At 40.1% G+C, this 20390-nt stretch overlaps 1 protein-coding gene across 9 annotated transcripts in view; it reads right to left on the bottom strand.

Annotated features, from left to right (window-relative positions):
- Positions 1-765: 765 nt before the first annotated feature.
- mast2 (microtubule associated serine/threonine kinase 2) overlaps positions 766-20390 on the bottom strand; it is a 135194-nt gene continuing 115569 nt past the window's right edge. For 8 of the 9 annotated variants that reach the window (XM_079882822.1, XM_079882823.1, XM_079882824.1 and 5 more), the window contains 21 exons: positions 16308-16383; positions 15476-15685; positions 12559-12660; positions 11477-11609; positions 11087-11157; positions 10887-10996; positions 10546-10754; positions 10292-10430; positions 9824-9956; positions 9559-9724; positions 9193-9294; positions 8864-8986; positions 8614-8723; positions 7952-8106; positions 7567-7859; positions 7107-7313; positions 6359-6585; positions 6148-6270; positions 5935-6071; positions 5640-5824; positions 766-5358 (listed from right to left, as the gene is read on the bottom strand). In XM_079882822.1, the coding sequence (XP_079738948.1) occupies positions 3401-5358; positions 5640-5824; positions 5935-6071; positions 6148-6270; positions 6359-6585; positions 7107-7313; positions 7567-7859; positions 7952-8106; positions 8614-8723; positions 8864-8986; positions 9193-9294; positions 9559-9724; positions 9824-9956; positions 10292-10430; positions 10546-10754; positions 10887-10996; positions 11087-11157; positions 11477-11609; positions 12559-12660; positions 15476-15685; positions 16308-16383 (4969 nt within the window). In that variant the 3' untranslated portion in view covers positions 766-3400. Of the gene's footprint in view, positions 5359-5639; positions 5825-5934; positions 6072-6147; positions 6271-6358; positions 6586-7106; positions 7314-7566; positions 7860-7951; positions 8107-8613; positions 8724-8863; positions 8987-9192; positions 9295-9558; positions 9725-9823; positions 9957-10291; positions 10431-10545; positions 10755-10886; positions 11158-11476; positions 11610-12558; positions 12661-15475; positions 15686-16307; positions 16384-20390 lie in introns of all 9 variants that reach the window. The other variant, XM_079882821.1, reaches the window with a different exon arrangement.

The raw sequence follows: 20390 nt of genomic DNA, 5'->3' as shown, positions 1-20390 counted from the left end.
GCTGTTGCATGCAACACTATACATTTGCTGTTAATTGCAACATCTGCTAATTGCAACAACCTAATGCTTTATAGTCAGTGAATAAATGCAAACCACATGTGAGTTACTTAAAAAAGCTTTATTATTCATAAGGTAGGATTAACAACAAACATGCGTCTTACCACAATAGAAAATTGTAAGATATTGCACTGGTTTAACTGTATAAGTTTTTTTCTTTGCCCATTTCTTTTCACTTGTGTCTGTACAAGCACACTGACTCATTTAGTCTTGGACAAAGCAAGACGGACACATGGACAGTGCCCTAAATCCATACCACTATATCACCATAATTGAGTGTCAAGTCTTAAAATACAAATAATATTTAGTCATTGTCCCATTCATCTATGCGTCATGTCTAAGGCAATGGCCATTGCACACCAAATAACTTCTTTTCATATTAAAGACACTCAGAGCACTGGACTTAAAAATATTTACATTAAAGTGAACCATCTCATCTGTGCTGCCATTTGGGTCAAACACAAGACACACAGACATAAGGAGAGGGCAGTGGTTGGACATGGAGTCTATACGGTTAGATGCAAGTCTCGTGTGTATGTGTGCTCCAAAGGTTTTCGTTCATATAGAGCCGAGCTATACCACAGGTGAGAGGTGGCGGGTGAATTTGCTCTAGACGGAGTGTGAGATTACATTTCACTAGCGCGTGCATGGTGGTATGTGGCTGCGGGACATTGATGGATGACCACCACAGGCATTCTGATACCTGACTTTACCTCAACAAATAGCCCAACCATCATCATTATCCACATCACGTACACGAGAAGGCAGTTAGCGCTCTTTCACAGCCCTCGGCAGCTCACGAGCCCAGGGGGCAGAGATGAATTTAACGCATTTTCACACATGAGAAAATTACAATGCTTTCCTTTTTTGTGAAAAGCACATATATAATGTAAAGCAGGTCATCAGAAACTACATGTAAAAAAATAAGATACTAGGAGTGAATGCAACAGTTACTTAATGTCTTCACACCCTGTAAAATCTCAAACGCAGTGCAGCCAGAAAGGAAATCACTAGTGGTCTGCTATCATCTAAGCAACAAAACGTGCCTATGTAGACATAATATGCTAGTGTGCCATTTACAAATGTTCTCTCAAGGTTTAACACATGTAAACATTTAAGGGCAGTTTCTCTAAGCCCAACACATTTAGTTTAAATGGAGATTCAAGTTCTCTGGGTATGAGAATGTAACTTTGGAGTAGGATTGAGTTGTAATTCATCTCTTGTGGACATAATGGTTAAGGCCTTGGTCTTTTTTTTTAATAACAGTGTATTTATGCCTTGGCCACTATTGTGTAAGTTCGATCAGTGTTCTCAAGACGCACAGTATTAAACCTGACTGCCCACAGATGCATTTCCAACTTGATCCAAATGTCATTCTCGCTACAAGTGCATTTTTGTCACTGATCATGGTGCCCAGGTTAATTAGGTTCATCAGGAATTAAGCTTCAGGCAGCAATGCGATCAACAGCTCCATTCCCTAAAGAACCATAAATGTGCAAGGCATCCATTCACATTTTATATGGACAAAACATGAATAAGGTTATAGTGTAACTGTACTGTACATACCATCATCACGTGACTTTAAATCACAATCAGTCAAAGTCTAACCAAAAAAAAAAAAAAAAAAACTTTCATTTTCCATATGGGCAGGGACAAAGTAGCACAGTAGATGTTGGAAATAGCCTAACTTTTGGAACTGACTTTCTGAGCAACGAGACTCCTTTTATATTAGTGGCAAGTGTTGAACTTTAAACGTTATGCATACATATTGAGTGGTAAACTGAGCAAAAACACAATACAGATGATTGGTTTCGATTAGAAATGCAAAATGTGATTAAAACAATTATAGTTCCACAGGTTAAGCTTTGAATACAATATGGTGTTAACACATTGTAATGTCAAGATAATATGAAAGCGTACCACAGTCTCATTTACTGGTCAAACCCCTCAAGACCCCAATCGAGTCTGGGATCTAACTGGATACTGTATTTATTGGTTTCATATTAATTACACACAAAATAAAAAGGGTTTGTGCAAATACATCTTTGCCTGGTATATTTCAAAGAGCCGAGTCAGACAGAGCTGATATGGCAAAGACAGGACACCAATTAAAAACAAACTCCCATTGTTTAGGGCATAAAACTAACAAAGAACAGACTTTTTTTAAATATACATAATATAAGAACCCACACTCAAACATGCTCTATACATAGAGCATCACACACACACACACACACACACACACACACGATACAAGTCTGAAAGGAAAGGAAAAAACGGGAAAAAAATTAGGCAAACAAATATACAGAGACAGCAAATTGGTCCAAATATTAAAATGAGAGAAAATAAAATGCACGCTGAGTAAGAAATAAAATGGTCCGCTTGGAATTTTGAACAAGGACTAAACCAAACCAAAACTAAATCTAAACATAATGATGTGCAAGTCACTTGCTCTTGCAGTAATGTCTTTAGCTACGATATGTAGCTTTATTGGGATGTGAATGATGGCCAAAAATCACATGATTCATTACACATAGTAATTCCAAATAATTACAAATAACATCTTTAATTCTGATAAGAAACAGAGTAACATGTAAAGATGTAATCCTTGCCATTAATGACCATCATTCTTCCACAATGTACATCCAAATTTCAGTTACCATGTACAACATTAATGATGGCAGTGCCATGGGAAAATCTCAGGTCGATTTTCATAGACATATATCTCACAGCTGTTTGAGACAACTGAAAAATGAAATGAGTGAGAAAGATGGAAAACGCAGTTTGGTTTTTCTTACATACTACACGTGTGATGAAATCAACCTGGTGTGTTTGTAAAAATTGCTCGGGATACGCTACTCTTATTGCTGCTATGTATCTTCCTTCAAAGATGAACAGGCAGAAAGAAATACAAGTGAAATGTTGAGGTGTTGCTTTAAGGCACAACTACACCTACTACAACAGAAGATTCTTAAAGTAATATAAAGATAATATGAAGAGGTAATACACTTTAAGTGGATAGGGTTTCTGGCTCTCAAGGTGCAGAACCACACATTTTTCCAAGTTTTCTAGCTGCTGAGAAAAATACTTAAAAAGGAGGAACAAGAAAAGCAAAACAATTACACAACCTCACAATTATTTTGTGAATGGCAGAGCATAAAACTCTCTGAAATTAAGCTTTTGGGCTCATCTGTAAACACCTCTCTCTCTTCTTCTGTCTTATCTTTCCAGAATCTTTTCACAGGGATACTGACATTAAACAGGACAACTACTTTGTGTTAAAATGTCTGTTAATAGGCAAATTAAATTAAAGCTGGAGAAAATGGGTCTTTATGCAAGGCTGCTACGTTGTCTTGTTAGATTTATCTCGTGAAGTAGTGGAATTGGGCTTTGCCTGGGCCCGTGATTGTGCTTCAGACCTAGGCCTTGGTGTGGTGCCACTTTGTGAAGTCCCTGGTCTTTCCTGATTCTCTTCCCCAGCTTGGGAGTTTGGAGGAGCTGGCCTTTTTGAAGTCTCTTGGACCTCTAAAGACCTCTGAGAAGTTGAGGCTGGCTCAGATTTAGATAATGTTTGTTTAGAGGGAGATTCAGTCAGCCTTGAAGACTGGGAGCCAGAAGCAGCAGAGGGACTCGAGCGGTCAGGAGAATCAGGACGCTCCAGACGACATTCTTTTATCTTTGGGTGGTTGGCATCTACCTGGGGACGCTGGTCCTTTGTCCGCTCTGAGGCCTCTTTAGTACCTGCGATGTTGAGCTTGACAGGGCCAAGTACACTCTTAGCAACAGTGGCCAGTTGAGACACAACTTTGTCCATTCCACTCTCAGAGGCAGTGGATGCAGAGGCGGTAGCAGCAGCAGTGGCTGCAGCCTGTCTGCGGTTGTCAGCCTCCTTCATCTCCTTAGTGATGCCTCCGGTTGGTGTGGTAGCAACAGGGGTATCCCAGGCTACTACAGAAGCAGTGCTAGAATCCATTCTACCATTGGTTTTGGACCTGGGCTCAGAAGTTTTGAGGGTCCTCCGGGGATCCAATGGAGGTGTGGTAGGTTTGACAAAGGGGTCTTTGCTGACAGAGGTAAAGGCGCTGCCGTGGGTGGAAAAGGTGCTGGACAGAGGGCTGGGTTGAAGTGGAGAAGGCCTAAGACTACAGTCCTGTACCTTTGACTCTTTCTTTATCGAGTCATCCGCTAGCGTTGAATTGGAGTCTTGTGCCATAGTAGAGGTTGTGGGATTCTGTTCTGGGGGCTTGGGTGCAGCTTGCATTGGCGGTGAGGTTGAAGTTTGTGTCTGAGATTGAGTTGTACTTTGGCTTTGTATCTGCAGTCCTTGACCAGGCTGAGGTGAGCCTGGTGGTGCAACTGTTGAGGGCATCAGTCCCAGTGTTGGTGGAGCTGCTGGTCCGATCCTGATGGTATGGGGAGAGGCCATTACAGTAGTAGGCCTCAAGATATGGCTAGGAGGAACGTAGCTTGTCCTGCGTCCATCTTGGCTGTCTTCTGACCCTTCGTCTGTCTCATCCTCTGAGGAATCCACCTCGTGGATGGCATCTTGCTTTTGAAGAGACTCACGGCGCTCAGCACGATCCTGGCGTATGGCAGACAGCTTGTCTTTCAGTTTACTCTTCCCAGGAACAAGTCCCAGAGTTCCAGTTCCAGATTCAGGACCTTCTTGCCGACCCAGTTTTCGAACTGAACTCTTCTGCAGGCTGCCCTTTTCTGCAGGAGACACTCTTCCTCCCATTAGAGTCTCACTGGCTGATTCCTGCAGGCTCTGTAGACTAGGGTCTCGCTGTAGCATCTCCTTTTTAAACTCTGAATGTGAAGTATCAAGACTGTGTTTGCGACTGGCCCCAACTGGCAGTTTTTTATCAGCAGCAGAGGAAGGAGAAGGTGAAGAGGATGAAGAAGAAAGAGAAGCTGCAAGTTTCTCAGTCGACTGGACACGTTTGAGCAGAGGAGAGCGAGGAGGATCCGCACTCTTAGGGCGGGATATCTGTCTTACTAAGGGAGGTGAAGAGTGGAGTTTGACAGGGAAAGACTGGCCAATTGAAGAAGTGAGAAGTGCGTGGCTTGGAAGAGGTGAAGGAGAACGCTGGGGGGAGGTGTTCTGAGGGGTGGGCGACGGTGTACGAGCCAGAGGGGATAAGGGGATGTTGCCTGCGGACTTCCGGCGGGGGGAGCGGTACTGACGCTGCAGTTTGGGGGCTAGACCATGCAAAGAGCTCGGTCTGATCTGACCAGAACTGGCAGGAGAGTTTGGCACACTGGAGCTAGGTGAGCTACTTTGGGATGAGTTCCCACCAACTGCATTAGAGAAAGAGAGGGTTAAGGTTACAGATGAACTATTAACAAAACAAATATGGAGATGAATGGAATTATTTTAGAAATTATATTGATGACGTCATGGGGAATTAATACACAGTATTTTAAGATGCTGCAATGTAAAATTAAATGAGAATATTATCTGGCATGGCGGTATGTGTATCAAAATTGTAATGACAGTAGTACGTCTGTATGATGCATGTAATATTTGAATACTGTTTGCTATCTTCATTACTGTATGTAAATAAAGATAAAGGCTTTACCTGAGTGGGCAGAGTCAGGTGTGGAACGACAACCCTGTGTGGGTGAACGAGGGGACATGTGAGTGGGAGACCCCGGGACACTGTCGCCAGATGAGACCGAGCGGTTCAGAGAGGACAAGCTGCGACTGGTGTGGAGAAGAGTAGCCTGCTTGGTGATCTTACGGAACAGCGAGTTTTTCTTCTTACTGTAATGGATAACCAAATACAAACCATAAATGGGACAGTAAATGAAAGCCTGAGGAATTGAAATCAGAGGGACACAAGTATTTGGAGGATGGTAAATGTTATACATCACCTGTCTTGTCCTTCTCTGGTTTTCGTTCTTTTGTTGCGGCGGGCCATTTTGGACTTGTAGCTGCTTTTGCGTGCAGGGCCAACCTTAATAGATGTATTCTCAAAAGGCGTAGCAGAGATGGACACCTTACTACCACTCTGCAAAAAAAATAAATTCTTAATACCAATAAATTCAAAAGCAACAAGGCTCATCAGATTATGGCTGCCAATGTACCTTGAGAATGAGCTCTACAACTTCTGTGTGCACAAGTCCATGGACAGGCTCTCCATTAACATGTGTAATAAGATCTCCCTCTCTCAGTCCAGCCTCATGAGCAGGTCCTCCATCCTCCACGTGCTGCAAAGCAATATGTTAGAGCACTCAAAACCACAAATTGGTGCGGTCTAACTCCATCATGGAGAATAACTGTAACTGCTGTACTCACCCAGACCATGTGGTGCACAGTATAAATGTCTGTGTCTCCCATGTAAACCCTGATGGCACGCAGGGTAAAACCATATTTCTTGCCGGCTCTGTGAATGACTATGGCGGGTTTAACACTGCAGACAGCTGGGGACAGGTCTCGGCTGGGAGAAGAGTCACGTGACGAGGGGTTGGATGAAAGAGAATGAGGGGACATGGGACTGGCAAGAGGAGAGGCACCATGGTGATCTGAAAGAGAAGAAAAAAGAATTTGAACATCAGTTAAAGTGTGATAGCAAGGCTCGAAATTGCGACCATTTTGGTCGCATATGCTCCTGAAATTTAATCTGTGCGACCTAAAAATATATTTGGGAGCATTTGTGCTAATGGTTGTGGTGCGACCTGTTTTCATTTCTCTAAAAAAACGTTTGCAAATTACTTCACAGTGTGTACCTTATGTGCGCTGATACACGATGGCCGGACCATCATTCTATCCAACGTTATATAACCAATCCAGGGGTTTTGCTGCATTGAATTTTTTTTGGCGGCCGCCAAAGCCTTATTTGATCGGTGAGTGATGAATAATAGAATGACTGCTGCTCTTGACAGGGCGCATATATAAGTACGAGAGAGAGCCCCGGCCGCGCGCACACATTCGATTAAAATCATTAATAGCTTGACAGCCCTAGTTTGTTCAAGGACCAACAAAAGATGTTGATCTAGAGATGTCATGCATGGCAAAATCATGATGACCAATCATATGTACTAACCAGCAGGAATCATTAGTGAGAGAGTAGTTGCTGAGGCTGATTTGATGACTTTGTTAAGAGGTCGTGATGCGTGTTTCTCTGTATCTCCTGACAGCAGTCTGTGGCGAGCTCGTCGAGCCGCCAAATCACTGATGGCTTTAGGAGTGGAGTTTTCAGAACTTTCAGCACTGTAGCGAGAAGCTCGATCCACATCAGCAGAACTACCAGCTGAAATCACACGCATGCACATAAATTAAAAATGAGAGATATCAGAGATATGTATATAGAAAATGGCAAACTATCAGAATGATTGAATATGGTGTTACTTGAAATCATAAACCCCAGTCATTTTTTGCACCTTTTTATGAGACATTTTTACACCTCATTAAATCTTTGACTTTGAAAATCTTGTGAACATTTTTTTTTTTTTTTTTGCTAAAGCTAGAACAGATACTCCCCAGAGTAATTCATAAAGACTGACGTGTGAGAGTGGATTGGCTGATCTGGCTGGAAGTGGAGCCTGGTGTGGTGGGCGATTCATCCAGCCTGAGCTCTCTCTCCACAGGGAGCTCTGGAATGGCCCGAGGCAGATCTTCCACACGAGGGCCCCTCACAGGGGTCTTCCTGCCCCCCACACCGCCATCCTCTTCACTGGAAATGGCGAATCGAGGCATTTCGATGATGGCTGAGCAGCAGCGGCGACGTACAGTCAGAGGTGGGCTGGAATCACTCTCTGTGTGAGACGACTCGGAAACAGAGAGACGCTTCCTTAAGCTGCATAAAAAACCAAACATGTTTATGACACAATGTTGGACAAATAGTTTCTGTTATTTATTCATCAGATTGATTTGAGGTGTTTCACTCACATCTCTGGTGAGCCAACCAGCCAGCTCCGGTCTCTAGACTTTAGGCCACTGAGACTGTCGATCCGTTCTCCTCCTTCTTCACTCAGACTGCGCTTAGTGGGAGGAGGGGTGCGCTTCTCCTCATGCAAGGAAAGACGCTCCATACTACTATATACCTGAGAGAGGGAGATCGATGGGGAGAGATGAAGACAGATGAAGTTAAAAAAGGAAGAAATGAGAGAAACAGAAGCAACACTGAACTTTGAAAACAGTATAAACTGTTTAAGGCATTAGACTGAACTTATAATTAAGCAGAACAGATATTAACACTAGATTATGATTACACAAGCCATAAGTTGTTGTATAGCAGATACTAAAACTGTAAACTGTGCTGGCAACCACAAACAGTCTACAGTTAATAAAGGTAATAAAGAATTTCAGTTGTCCTCTACAGGTTATTATTCAGAAAGTGACTGAAATGGCACCCCTATCACAGTACTAAGTGCCATTCTTTCCATTCTGTCCCATTTTTCTTTATTTTCATATGCCCTATATTCCACCCTGCTTTTAAAGTACCTTACTTAGCAGAAGAATTGTTTATTTTGATTATTATTAATGAATTAACTATTAATTGAACATCTTATATCATTTTGTAAAGAGTGTTAGCATGTGTTACTTCACACCTTGCTAAATCGTGGTGAACAGGAGGAGAACTGACGGATCTCCAGATGGTCATCATCATTAGTGTCATCCTCTTCCTCAGAGTCTACATGATGATACCGATCTGAGCGTGCTAGAGGGTTGAAGAAAGAGATCTCAGATTGTGTTTTAGAGAACATAAGCCCATGTGGTGTGTGCTGTGCTGCAGGTATGGAGGAGAGTAAAGTATCTTGTTATAAATTTCACTCCATTCCCTTCTGCCTGAAGACGTACTGTCAAAGTAGCTAGTGTCATCCTCCGACTCCAGCTGAGGAATGAACTCAGCCTTCTGCCTCAGGAGACTGTTCCAGTCCAGATCAGTAAAAAAGCGGTGCTGTTTCACCTCAAAAGCACTCCCTGTGAGACAGAGAGAGAGAAGATCTCTTCAAATATTTCTCAGAGAACAGAGATGTGGGATTCTTCTCAAAATTTTCTGCTCAGGTTCATTCATACACTATTAATCTCAGCACATCAGTCAAGTCACTCCTCTAAGACTAAACCAGGGAATAGATCAAGGAGAAGTCAGTCTGTGTAAGTAAGTGTGAGTTTGTGCGCTAGAACACCTGTCCCCAAACGCTCCAGAGGGTTTTGCCGCAGTAGTTTGGAGATGAGATCTTGAGCCTCAGGAGGCAAAGCTTCATCACCTTCTGGCCAGATTATCTCATCTATTGAACCAAACATACAGTAATCGTCAACAACACAATTATGTTCACAGGTCAGATTTCAAATAAAACAGACTGATTTAAGGAGTGTATGAAGTTTTATTTTTCAAAATTAACTATTGGCTGGCTAGAGAAATGTAATATTAAAACTGATAATTGATATCCCATGCCATACCAGTCAAAAGTTTGGAAACTCACGACTGTATAATAAATGTAATGTGCATGATTAAATATTTTTTTTAACTTTCTTCTAGATACAACACTAACCACTGATGACTTGTCCAAACAGTTCCTCAGGTGTATCCCCAAAGAAGGGAGCACAGCCCACAAGAAACTCGTACAAGATGACTCCCATAGCCCACCAGTCCACTGGTTTACCATAGCCCTGCCTCAGAATGACCTCAGGAGCAATGTATTCAGGAGTACCACACACCTGAGAAAGAAAGAGTTTTGAGAACTGCCATTCCTTTTATATATATAAATAAAAAACAGAAACAACGCAACAAATTACAGTCCCAGAGGACACTTGTACCTGTTTGTCAAGGAATTCACGGGCATCTTTTTCAATGTGGCCCTCATATAGATTGGTTGTTAAACTCATTAAACCAATTTTGGACAGGCCGAAGTCTGTCAGTTTGACGTGTCCCATTGAAGTAATGAGGAGACTGTAGAAAAACAGGATTTTTTTTATTCTGACATCAATGAATGTGAAAGTCCATCCATCCATCTAAAACAAATGCTGTCTAAACCAAAGCCAATTGATCTGTTACAGCCTAAGAAAGCAAGCATGCATGCTAAACAAAGATGTTTTTATATTCTTTGAGAGTTAGATGGAATCTAAAGAATAAAAACAACCCTGAAGGAGGTCTTTGACTGAATCATAGTGATACCTAAAGATTTGCAAGCTTCAATCGTGTGTGAGATGTTTAATTTTTTCCCAATTAAATTAAGAATAGAAAGTCAACTACAAACAGGGTGGTTTGGTGTTGCATTTTCTTACTTGTCAGGTTTGAGGTCTCTGTGCACAATGCCATAGTTGTGAAGGTATTCCAGTGCTAGAACGGTCTCAGCAAAGTACATACGTGCCATGTCCACAGGCAGAGCTCCAATGTGCTTCAGCAAAGTGGCACAGTCCCCACCTGTAGACACACACAAACACTTTCAACTACAGCATCACTCTGGGGTGTATCCCATATTGAAGTCCTCCATGAACATAGTCACCCTCCACAAAGATGTTGTACGAGTATTTCTCACCCTCCACATACTCCATAACCATGCAAAGATGTCTCCTTGTCTCAAAGGAGCAGAACATGCTGACAACAAAAGGGTTCTCTGCAAATGTTAGGATGTCTCTTTCCACAAAGGCCTGCTGGATCTGGTTTCTCAGGATCAGGTTCTGCTTGTTGATCTTCTTCATGGCAAATCGCTGACGGGTCTCCTTATGCCTCACCAAAAACACAGCCCTGAGTGGAGAGAGGCATGCATCACTTCTAACTGCCTCCTTACCCTACGACTATTAAAGAGATGACATTCTAAAAGTGTAACACCTTAGCATTTATAATCATTTCTGTAGCTGTGAAATTCAACTGTCTTACCCATAGGCTCCATTACTGATGAGTTTAATGGTCTCAAAGTCTTCCTCACGAGGAGTTTTAGTTTTGGACTGAGGCTGAAGCTGGTGTGGCTGTACGGTGGCTCCTCGACTCTGCATACAAACACAAGCATTTGGTCTTAGTTGAATGCTAGTATACTGAGTCGATAGAGTTATTGAGGACATTTCTATTTGATTACTCACATCTGTGGAATCTGTCTCTGTCTCTGGGGTTTCAGGGTTACCACTGTCATAGCTACTCAGCTGGGCCATTTCTAGACAGCGAGAGTGAAAAGAGGGAATGAAAGGGAAAAGGTGTCATTGAAAAACAACACAAATGTTATTGTAGCTCCTGATAAAAGACTGCAAAACCAATAACATCAGATTTGCTTCATACAGTCCCCAAAAAGCATTTGAACACTTACGCCACACTTGACAATATATGAATGATAATGCATTAGATAACAAATTATCATTTGTTTCTGAAGATGTTACAATGTCTTTTTTTGCTTGTTTTGGGGGGGATCTCATAACATTTTTAAGTGTAGCTTAGTGTTCAAATGCTTTTAGGGTGACTGTATGTAGCATTCTTACCCTCAAGGGGGTCCCTGGTGAGGCCCAGCTGGCTGATGATGTACCGAGGGATGTCAGACTTGATGCCTTGACCTTCTTTAGCATGACCTTCAGCAGCCTCTAACAGGTGGTAGAACTCCTCTGGGTTAAACTCCTAAACACATACACAGGGAGAAATATGACATCACATAATATGAACATTAAAGTCCCACTCAATCCTCAATCATTATATTTATTCTAGAGATCTGGAGTAGATCGAATATCAAATACTTCAGGACAAACATTTCAAATGATGATGAACTTATTACTGTAATAACACTTTATTTATTATTTATTAATAACAGTCAAATATCTATAAATCACCATATACATAACTCTTTTTTTCGTCAAACATTTTGGACAAAAATGTCTTCTTATTCAGGGATATTCACACAAAAAGATGAAACAATGTTATATATACAGTATGTTAACAAACTATCATTTTAAAATGAAAGAATGTAAGGAAAATAAGAGCCAAATTAAGTACCAAAATCAATGTCATTTATTTAAGGAACAGTTTAGATATTTTGTGTGTGTGTGTATGCATGTGTGTGTGTGTGCTTATTCAGGCAGGTTTGTCTCCAGGTGTCACACTGAGGTATTTGGATGCATTGTGCGCACATGAAGCAGAACAGGTTAACAGCTCATTTACTCTCTCAGCTGCTGGTCCTCCATCAGTGCTGAGCTGTACTGTATGTTGTCATACTACTGAATGCACCAGATTACTCAAAATACACATGTGACTACAACCATGCAGCTCCGTGTGGAAGTCAGAGGAGCTTTTATGTTTGCATGTGTGCAGTTTTGGGCACTGTAAACTATGACATGGTTTTATAATGCACTGCAGTCTGCCATGATTCTTTAAAACAAAACAATGAATCACACACATCATTGTGCATTTTGAAGCTTTGCAGTTTGGTCTTTATTCCCAAAGTAAATTTTAATTAATTATATAGTACTGAGCATGTGCTTCATTAGTTATGGAAAATCAGTTTGCTCTGAAGCCTTGCTAAAACTTATCTCAAAGATTCCTGATTAGAATCCTTTCAAATATCGGTGCTTACCAAACACTCCAGCAGACGGGCGGGCCGGGCGATGACTATCATCAGTTTCTTTACCAGCTGGGTGACAAACGTCACCTCCCCACTTTCTGAACGCTCATGAGCCTAGCAATAGACAGAGAAGACAATAGTTTTGGAATAGCATACTACCACACTATTCAGTTTGCAGCATGTGTACTGCATGACTGGAACACCTAGTAAATCTGTCAAAATGAGCAGTATACAAATTAGAGAACACAATGCAATGTTAAACTTGACCTTCCATTTCAACTGAGACAATTAAGACAGAAGCGATATCAATCACTCAGTACTAGAATAAAAGATAGTTGAATGAAGTGTACAGAGAGAGTGCATAAAAAGTAAGAGCGTAAAAGGAGCAGGAGAGTTCATCAATTGTGTAGAGAAGAGCTGTTTAGAGTCGATGGTTAAACAGTCGGCTGATGGTAATAGAGCAATCTCTGACAGACAGCACAGTCACCTCAGGGGATGTCTAATCAACCTCTGAATTATTTATACAGGTAATGAAACCGCCAGTGAATCACACACACTCAGGATAATAAAGGGTCTTTGCACTGAGTAAATACACTATAGAGTGTCAGAAGTAACAGGAGTGAGAGCTGTAGGATGAGGGAGGGATTTGGTTTAGCACACCCTAAACTAGATGAAAGTAGATGCTCTATACTCAGCTATACATAAGGTCAATAGAAGATTCCCAGGATTCCTTTAGGGCCAGACGTCATGGTGACAGCCAGGTCACTAAAGTGACCCTAACTTGAGATTGGCACCTGTGGTTTTTAATGATGCAACCATGGGAGACTTAATGTTATAGACTGATCATTTCAAAATGTACAACTAGTCTGACCTTAAGACAAATGTCCAGTTAAATGAATAAAGCCTATTGCTGAGGACAAAGAAGAGAAGGCATTTGAAAAAATTCAGGTCAATAGTCCAAGACCACATAAAAAGAAAAGAAAAAAAAGAGAAGATGAATGAATAAAACTGTTACTATAACATCTTTCAATATGAACTGGGGATGCATGATGCATATGTATCATATCAGTTATGAGCCAATATTTTGTTGAAAAGTCACTATTGGTCCATATGAGATATTAGCAAATATTTAATTGTGCACACTTATTTTCGGCATTTGGATTACCTCTGCTGTCATTTAGATAATACTGATAATTATTATTTGACATTATTCAATTTAACATATCACAAAATTAACATTTATTATATGAATATATTTATTTCTTATATACATGATTTCATACCTTTTAAGTAGAATGTTGTGATGGCAAGCAAGAATCAATATGGATGTTATTTTTAGTGTGTTTTTTTTTTTTTCTAAAATAAAAAATAGCATTAAATTTGAATTCTGGCCATAATATCAAAAATATTATTGTTGTGTTGGTATCAGTCAGAATTTTAGGTAACACTTTATTTTACAGTGTCCTTGTTACATATGTTACATGTACTTACCATAGTAATAACAGTAAATTATGCATAATTACATGCAACTAACCCTCAACCAAATCCTTATCCTACCCTAACCCTATAGTAAGTACATGTAGTTAATTAATATTACTCAATATATAATTGCACTGTAACAATGACACCTTAAAATAAAGTGTAACCGAATTTTAAAATCAGTGCATTCCTTAAATGGGTAACTAAAGTCTGGGTTCGAGGTGTAATACTCTATAACAAATAACAAAAAACTACTATGATTCACAATTCAAATTTGAATAAAGTAAACCCTAGCAGGTGAATTATAAACATTAAAATAGTCTTGTTACAGTACATGTTTTGAGTGCTAAACTGTCAACAAATCTTCAAATCAACAACATAAAATAGCATCTGAGACTATGACCTTGACTCAATGCAACCCTGGAAAGTAAAAACAATCAAACTCAACTGTTGGATCCACATGGTTTCTGAGCGTGCTCTGCTCCCAACGCTTTAAAACGTGCTGAAGAACCTCCTCTTCCTCCAGCCGCCTCTGCCACGAAACGCAGGACATCCTTTGAGCGAGCGAGGAACCGTTAAATGGAGAAATTGGGAATGCTTTTCTGAGTTCACCTGCTGAAGATGCGATTTATACCGCGTCCCTGTCTGGCCCACCTGTCACCATCGGCTCCCAAACTAAAACAGCCAATTAGCACGGGCTGGATGATGTCATCCCTACTCGCCTGAATGCCAAGTATGTCTGCGGTGATAGCGCGGCGACTGCATGAGATCACGATGTGCGCATTTTTGATTCTGGCAGGTAACAGCAACGGGATGGTTATGGACAACCAACCGAAAGAGGGGAAAACCTGACCTAATCCCTCCTTCCAATCTCACTCTCTCCCTTTCTCTCTCTCTCCCGCCTTGTCTCTCACTCCCCGCACCCCCCTCTTGGGTGCCTGGAATACTCATCCGTCACCAGTGGTGGTTACTGGGGTGTGAAATTAAATTCAGGAAGGTGCTGCACCCCCCATTCCAATACACAACAAATACACACACTCTCATACTTTCCTGCACACATACGATTTGTGGGATCAGTATGGGACCTCTGGGAGTCATAACGAAACGCTGCCCCTGTGGCACCGTAACTGAGCTAATCAAGACATCAACGACATCTCCTGAGTCCTGACTAATGCAGATGTGACAGGTGACCACAGACTCAACAGAGTAACGAACGAACATCAGGGAACCAAAAGCACATGTGATAGAGTTCTTTATGACTACCCAGCAGCATAGAGATGACCTCTGGCCTGCTGTGATGACATCATACTTAGGCAGACATGGATTTATGGCTAAGGAACAACAGGAAGGACCTCACTGAAGCTGTGCGTGACAAGGAGTCAATACTCTTGAAATATATGCCATCAGCTTCCAACATACTCTCCACACGTGGCTGTCTTTGCATACTCACATCCTGGTGTAGCTTCTCAAGGTTCTCCTGTAGCTCGTAGAAGTAGCGGGAGGTGATGAGACCCTCGCGGGATTTGTCCAGGCAGTCCCGAGACAGTTCGATGACCTGGTGGTGGATGAAGCTCAGGACGCCGTCAGCTAAAGGCATGACTTTGTCAGGAGCTGATGAAGATATGAAATCAGCCAACCGTTCCTCCATCTGAGCAGTAGCCTGTGGGACAGAAAGATCCTAGTTCAACAAAGGCCAAGCTATGGAGAAACAGAGGCATCCAGCCACCCATAATGCATGACTACATAGATATATTTCTATTTATTGATTTGGTTTTTTGACCACATTTATGACACATTTTTTTTTTTCAAATCCTTTAATTAACAAACTAAAAAAGAAAGTCCGTTTTGTCATTATATTACACCTTCTGGCATAGCTGAGCAGGCCAGAGCAAATGGAAAAAGACGTAATATTTTAATACAACAGTGAGTGATTTACATATTTATTTATTCATTGTCTGTACACATTTATGCTAATTAATGTCTTTGTTTAAATTTTTTTGAATTAATTTTATTTCAAATATTGCTCATTTATTAACAGTAGCATTATTAATTCATTTGTAATTATTATTACTATTAGTATTATTAATATTTTTTATATAACAGTTATTATTCAATTAACATTCTGGCACCTTAGTATTTATTAACAGTAAATATTTCTCTCTTTTCTGTCGCTGTGTGTATTGGTGCTTTAGCAATGTCAATAAAGTAGTTTAACGTGTGAAAATGAGACTCTATCCAGTGTACTTGAGTTGTGCAAGTTCTGCGTCAGTTTTAGACCTCACCTTAGGGAAACGCTCCTTGTAAACATGGTTCATCATGATGATCTCATGGTCAAATGATATGGGTGAGCGTCCAGGGCTGGAGAACAGAAGAAAGAAAGAAAAATAAGTGGAGAAAAGAATCAACAAATGGGATTTACCTTACCTTTCTTTTTGTTGCTGATCATATAGTTTCAACCCTAATGTCCCTCTGCCTTCAAGCAAACGTTGTTTAGTGCCCTATACCTGTAATCTAATGTGGATGATACACTGGAGCACCTGTAGTTTCTGACATAGCCAACCTCATTCATGTCAAAGTAGAATCTTCAATCAGAGACGCTCCACAGGGAATATTGAGAGATATGGCTTGTGTAGATATACTAGTGTGTGTGTTTGTGCGTGTGTTTTATTCAGGGACACAGATTACAGATGCAGCTGGGACAATATGAGTCACTCCGGTTAGTAAAGGTAAGCTGGTCATGTGACCCGAGGATGAGGTAATGCTATAAGTCGTCATTCGAAGGCTTGTGCTCCCTATTAGCCCACCTGATTGAATAAAAACAAACTAACCATAGCACATCTGGTCCACCTCCAGGGTGCTGTTGAGAAATGCGCCAACACACACACTTACACACTAAATTGGCTCATCTACAGGTGTGTCAATAACAATATGAGACAGGGGAAAAATATTCTAGTCAAATCTTCAACTTACTTGAGAGCCATTTCAATCAAAAATTATGATCTGACCATGACTGCGGTAAAGGTTAACTCTGACAGAGATTGATTTGCAGCTGAAGGGAGCTGCATTAACAATCACACTGAGAATATTTCTCCAGCTGAGTGAGGTAGAGAGAAAAGACGAGGGAAAATGAACATGCCTTGGAGCGATCCTCTACTTTTATTAAATAAAGAATTTACTGTGTGCAAAGAATCAATGTGAACCTCCTGCGGCGCAATAACATTCTGGATTCAGACAGATGATAATTAGTGAATGTAATTATTTTTCTCTGATGGATGCAGAAATGTCCTTGCAGCCCCAAAAATCATCATATTTTTGAGAAATGACCTTGAAAAAAGATTCTAGTTATAGTTTTGAGCCACATGGATTTAATTGAAGTAATGTTCTGTGCAGGAACATAATGGATGTAATGGGGGAAATAAAGAAAGGAGAGCTATTCATATACGATTTGTTATGGGAGAAAAGAATGTAGTGTTTGGGTTAGAAAGTATAAAAAGAAAATTGAGTGATAAAAGGAGAGGAACAAATTTGAACAAATTCCTAAGTATGAAACTTTGACATGCCAACATTTTCTCTAACAGCTCTTTGAGGAAAGATGTGTTCTTACGTTTCCAAAGAATTTGGACTTTATTGCATCAGATTATGCCTACGTCCTAATATATTCTACACGAAAAGCAAGTACGTAGTATATCTAAATATTCAGTATTTACAAAACAGAAAGCGGACAATACCCGGACGTCAAAGGTTACGTGACAATGCCAACACGGCATATTCAAATGTTTTTGAAAGAAGTCTCTTATGCTCAGCAAGGCAGATCAAAAATACAGTAATATCAGTAATATTGTAAAATATTATTACAATTTAAAATAACCACTTTATTTTTGTTTTTTAATTTATGTACAAATATATTAAAATAAAAGTAATGTAAAATTCTTAATTGAATTAATTAATGTTCGAGAACTTCGTAAAAATATTTTGTCTCAGGAAACTGCCTGTTATTTGTCACTCGCATCACACATTAGGACACAGCTTTACAATGAAGGACAAAATATGAATATTGGTTTCAGTAACTGTAAAAATGAAAAGTTATCTGAAAAGAATGTGAAGACTAACCGAGAGAGATGCTATCACATGGAACAAAAGAAAAACAAAGGGAGGGACAGCCAGAGAGAGAGGGGAGAGGATGAGAGTGTGTAAATGTGTCACAGTTGAGCACAGAAATGACCTCTAAATCCCTCCGTGGTGCTGGAAACCAGGGAAATCAGCTAGTTAATTGGCCGTGACAGAATGGTCTGCACTAACACACACAATCGGATGACATCACCAACAAAGCCATAGACACATTTTAGTCATTTTAGACACATTCTGATATATTATGCATGTTAATTTAAAAACAACAGAAATGGCTTGGCTAGCCGGAAGGAATCCAGAATGTGTCCGTTGTATTTTGGCACTGAGCCCTTTATTAAAATAATATTCTAATTTCCAGCTACTGCTACCAAACCATTTGACATATGGATGATGGATGGTGACCACTGCACATTGAGCTCATTACTCATCGACTGTGTGTTTGAGTAAGTTAAAAGATGTAAAGAGGAAGAATGATGGAGAACCGTGAGTGAACACTGCATGAAGAAGCGTCGCTGTCAATTCTCTCCACATGTCTGCTGTCCAGGGCGTGAAATTAGCATAATACTGCTACATTTCCTCATCTCTAATTAACCAGTTTGAGCTTGACTGCAAATCCCCTCAACCTCCTCCCTCATCCAGTCTTTTCATCCTTCTCTCCCTTCTTTCAACAGAAGAAATGGACAATCCTGGGAAGCGATAATCTGTAAAATGTGGCAACAGCAAACCTCACTATCTCATCCAATATTTATGGATCTAATTCTGGAGTGCTGAACCCCCTGCTGAGTGTGTCTAGATACTAAAAGAGGCAAGGCCAGTGTTTCCTGAATAAGTCATCTTAACAGAAAAAGAGAAAGAGCCAAAGGGGAAGGAGAGCGAGGAAGAGAGATGTGTTTACAGATAAGAAGCTCATGAAGGAGGTCTCTTTCTTAGCATTCAGGAGGAAATGATTTAGTCTGTCAGGTCCTGGGCAGAAGTTTGAATGACTACTAGAGTCATCTGCAGAAAAAGAGTGGATAAGAGTATATATATATATATATATACATACACAGTGCTTAACATATTTATTAGACCACCACCCAATGCAAGGTTTGTGCAACAGCTGCCCTAAACTAACAGCATTAGTGGTGGTTACCAAAATACATTTTTATGTTTCTGTAATGGTTAATCCACCAGTGTGTGTAAGCTCTTTAGTCACAGTCAAAGTCCGTGGCCAGTCTTTGGCCAAGTCAAAGTTCGGACTTAGTGGATTAAAAATAGATCGCACAAAAGTTTCTTTAAAAGCAAGTCTTTGAGAACAACTGGAAACTATTTGAATTAATTCCAATAACAACAGAGACTGTGGAAAAGTAGAGTACATAAAAACAATGCCAGCAAGAACGCAAGCTGTTATTGTCATGATTCCTGTCTTGTGTTCTCCTCGTCTTGTGTGGACTTTTGTTATTTCCTGTTCTGTGCCATGTTTTGTAGTCCTTTGTAGTTTTTCTTGTTTATTAGTCTCTTCAGGTGTTTCTAATTAGCCCTGCCCCCTTGTTATCTTGTTTAGCTTGTTTGCCTGTGTATTTAAACCTCTGTGCTTCAGTTGTTGTTTGTCGGTCGTTGTAGCTGTTGCTGTACCTTGTTACTGTTCTGAGTTCTGTTGTTTTCCCTGGATTACCTGTTTGATTTATTAAAGTAGTGCTTGCATGTGGATTCTCTCTCTGCTTCGTTCCTGCCTCATCGTTACAGTTATCAAGGCCAAAAGACAGCATACAAAATATTACGTTTTTTGGTTATGATGTGTTTTTTAGTTTTAAATAATTTTTTTACGGATTCCTAATATATTTATCTTTATAATGTCAGGTGGTCTTTTTTTATTATTGTGCATGTCTCAGGCTGTACCACCAAAGGAAAATAAATGTCTGCCTTGTATTTTTAAAAAAAGTTTTATTAATAAAGTAAAGGCATAAAACAGTTTTTATGTTTATAGTTTATTTGTAGTGCATTGACAATAGTTTTATATAATAAGTTTATTAATTAAATTAATAAAAAGACAAAAAGACCTTGAGATATGTTTGGTAATTGTACCTGAATGAATTTAAAATTAATTTGCTATGTTTCAGATCAATATATTTGTTTTCCTTAAAATTTTAATTAACACTAACTTTATTCTCACTGAATTATAAATAATTTCTGTATAAAATAATACTACCATTAAAAACACATTTGATTTTCTTTTTTAATCAATGTAGAATGTGTAA

Source organism: Squalius cephalus, assembly GCF_949319135.1.
Source record: "Squalius cephalus genome assembly, chromosome: 10".
Classification (NCBI taxonomy): Eukaryota; Metazoa; Chordata; class Actinopteri; order Cypriniformes; family Leuciscidae; genus Squalius; species Squalius cephalus.
This window is presented reverse-complemented; position numbering and strand designations above follow the sequence as displayed.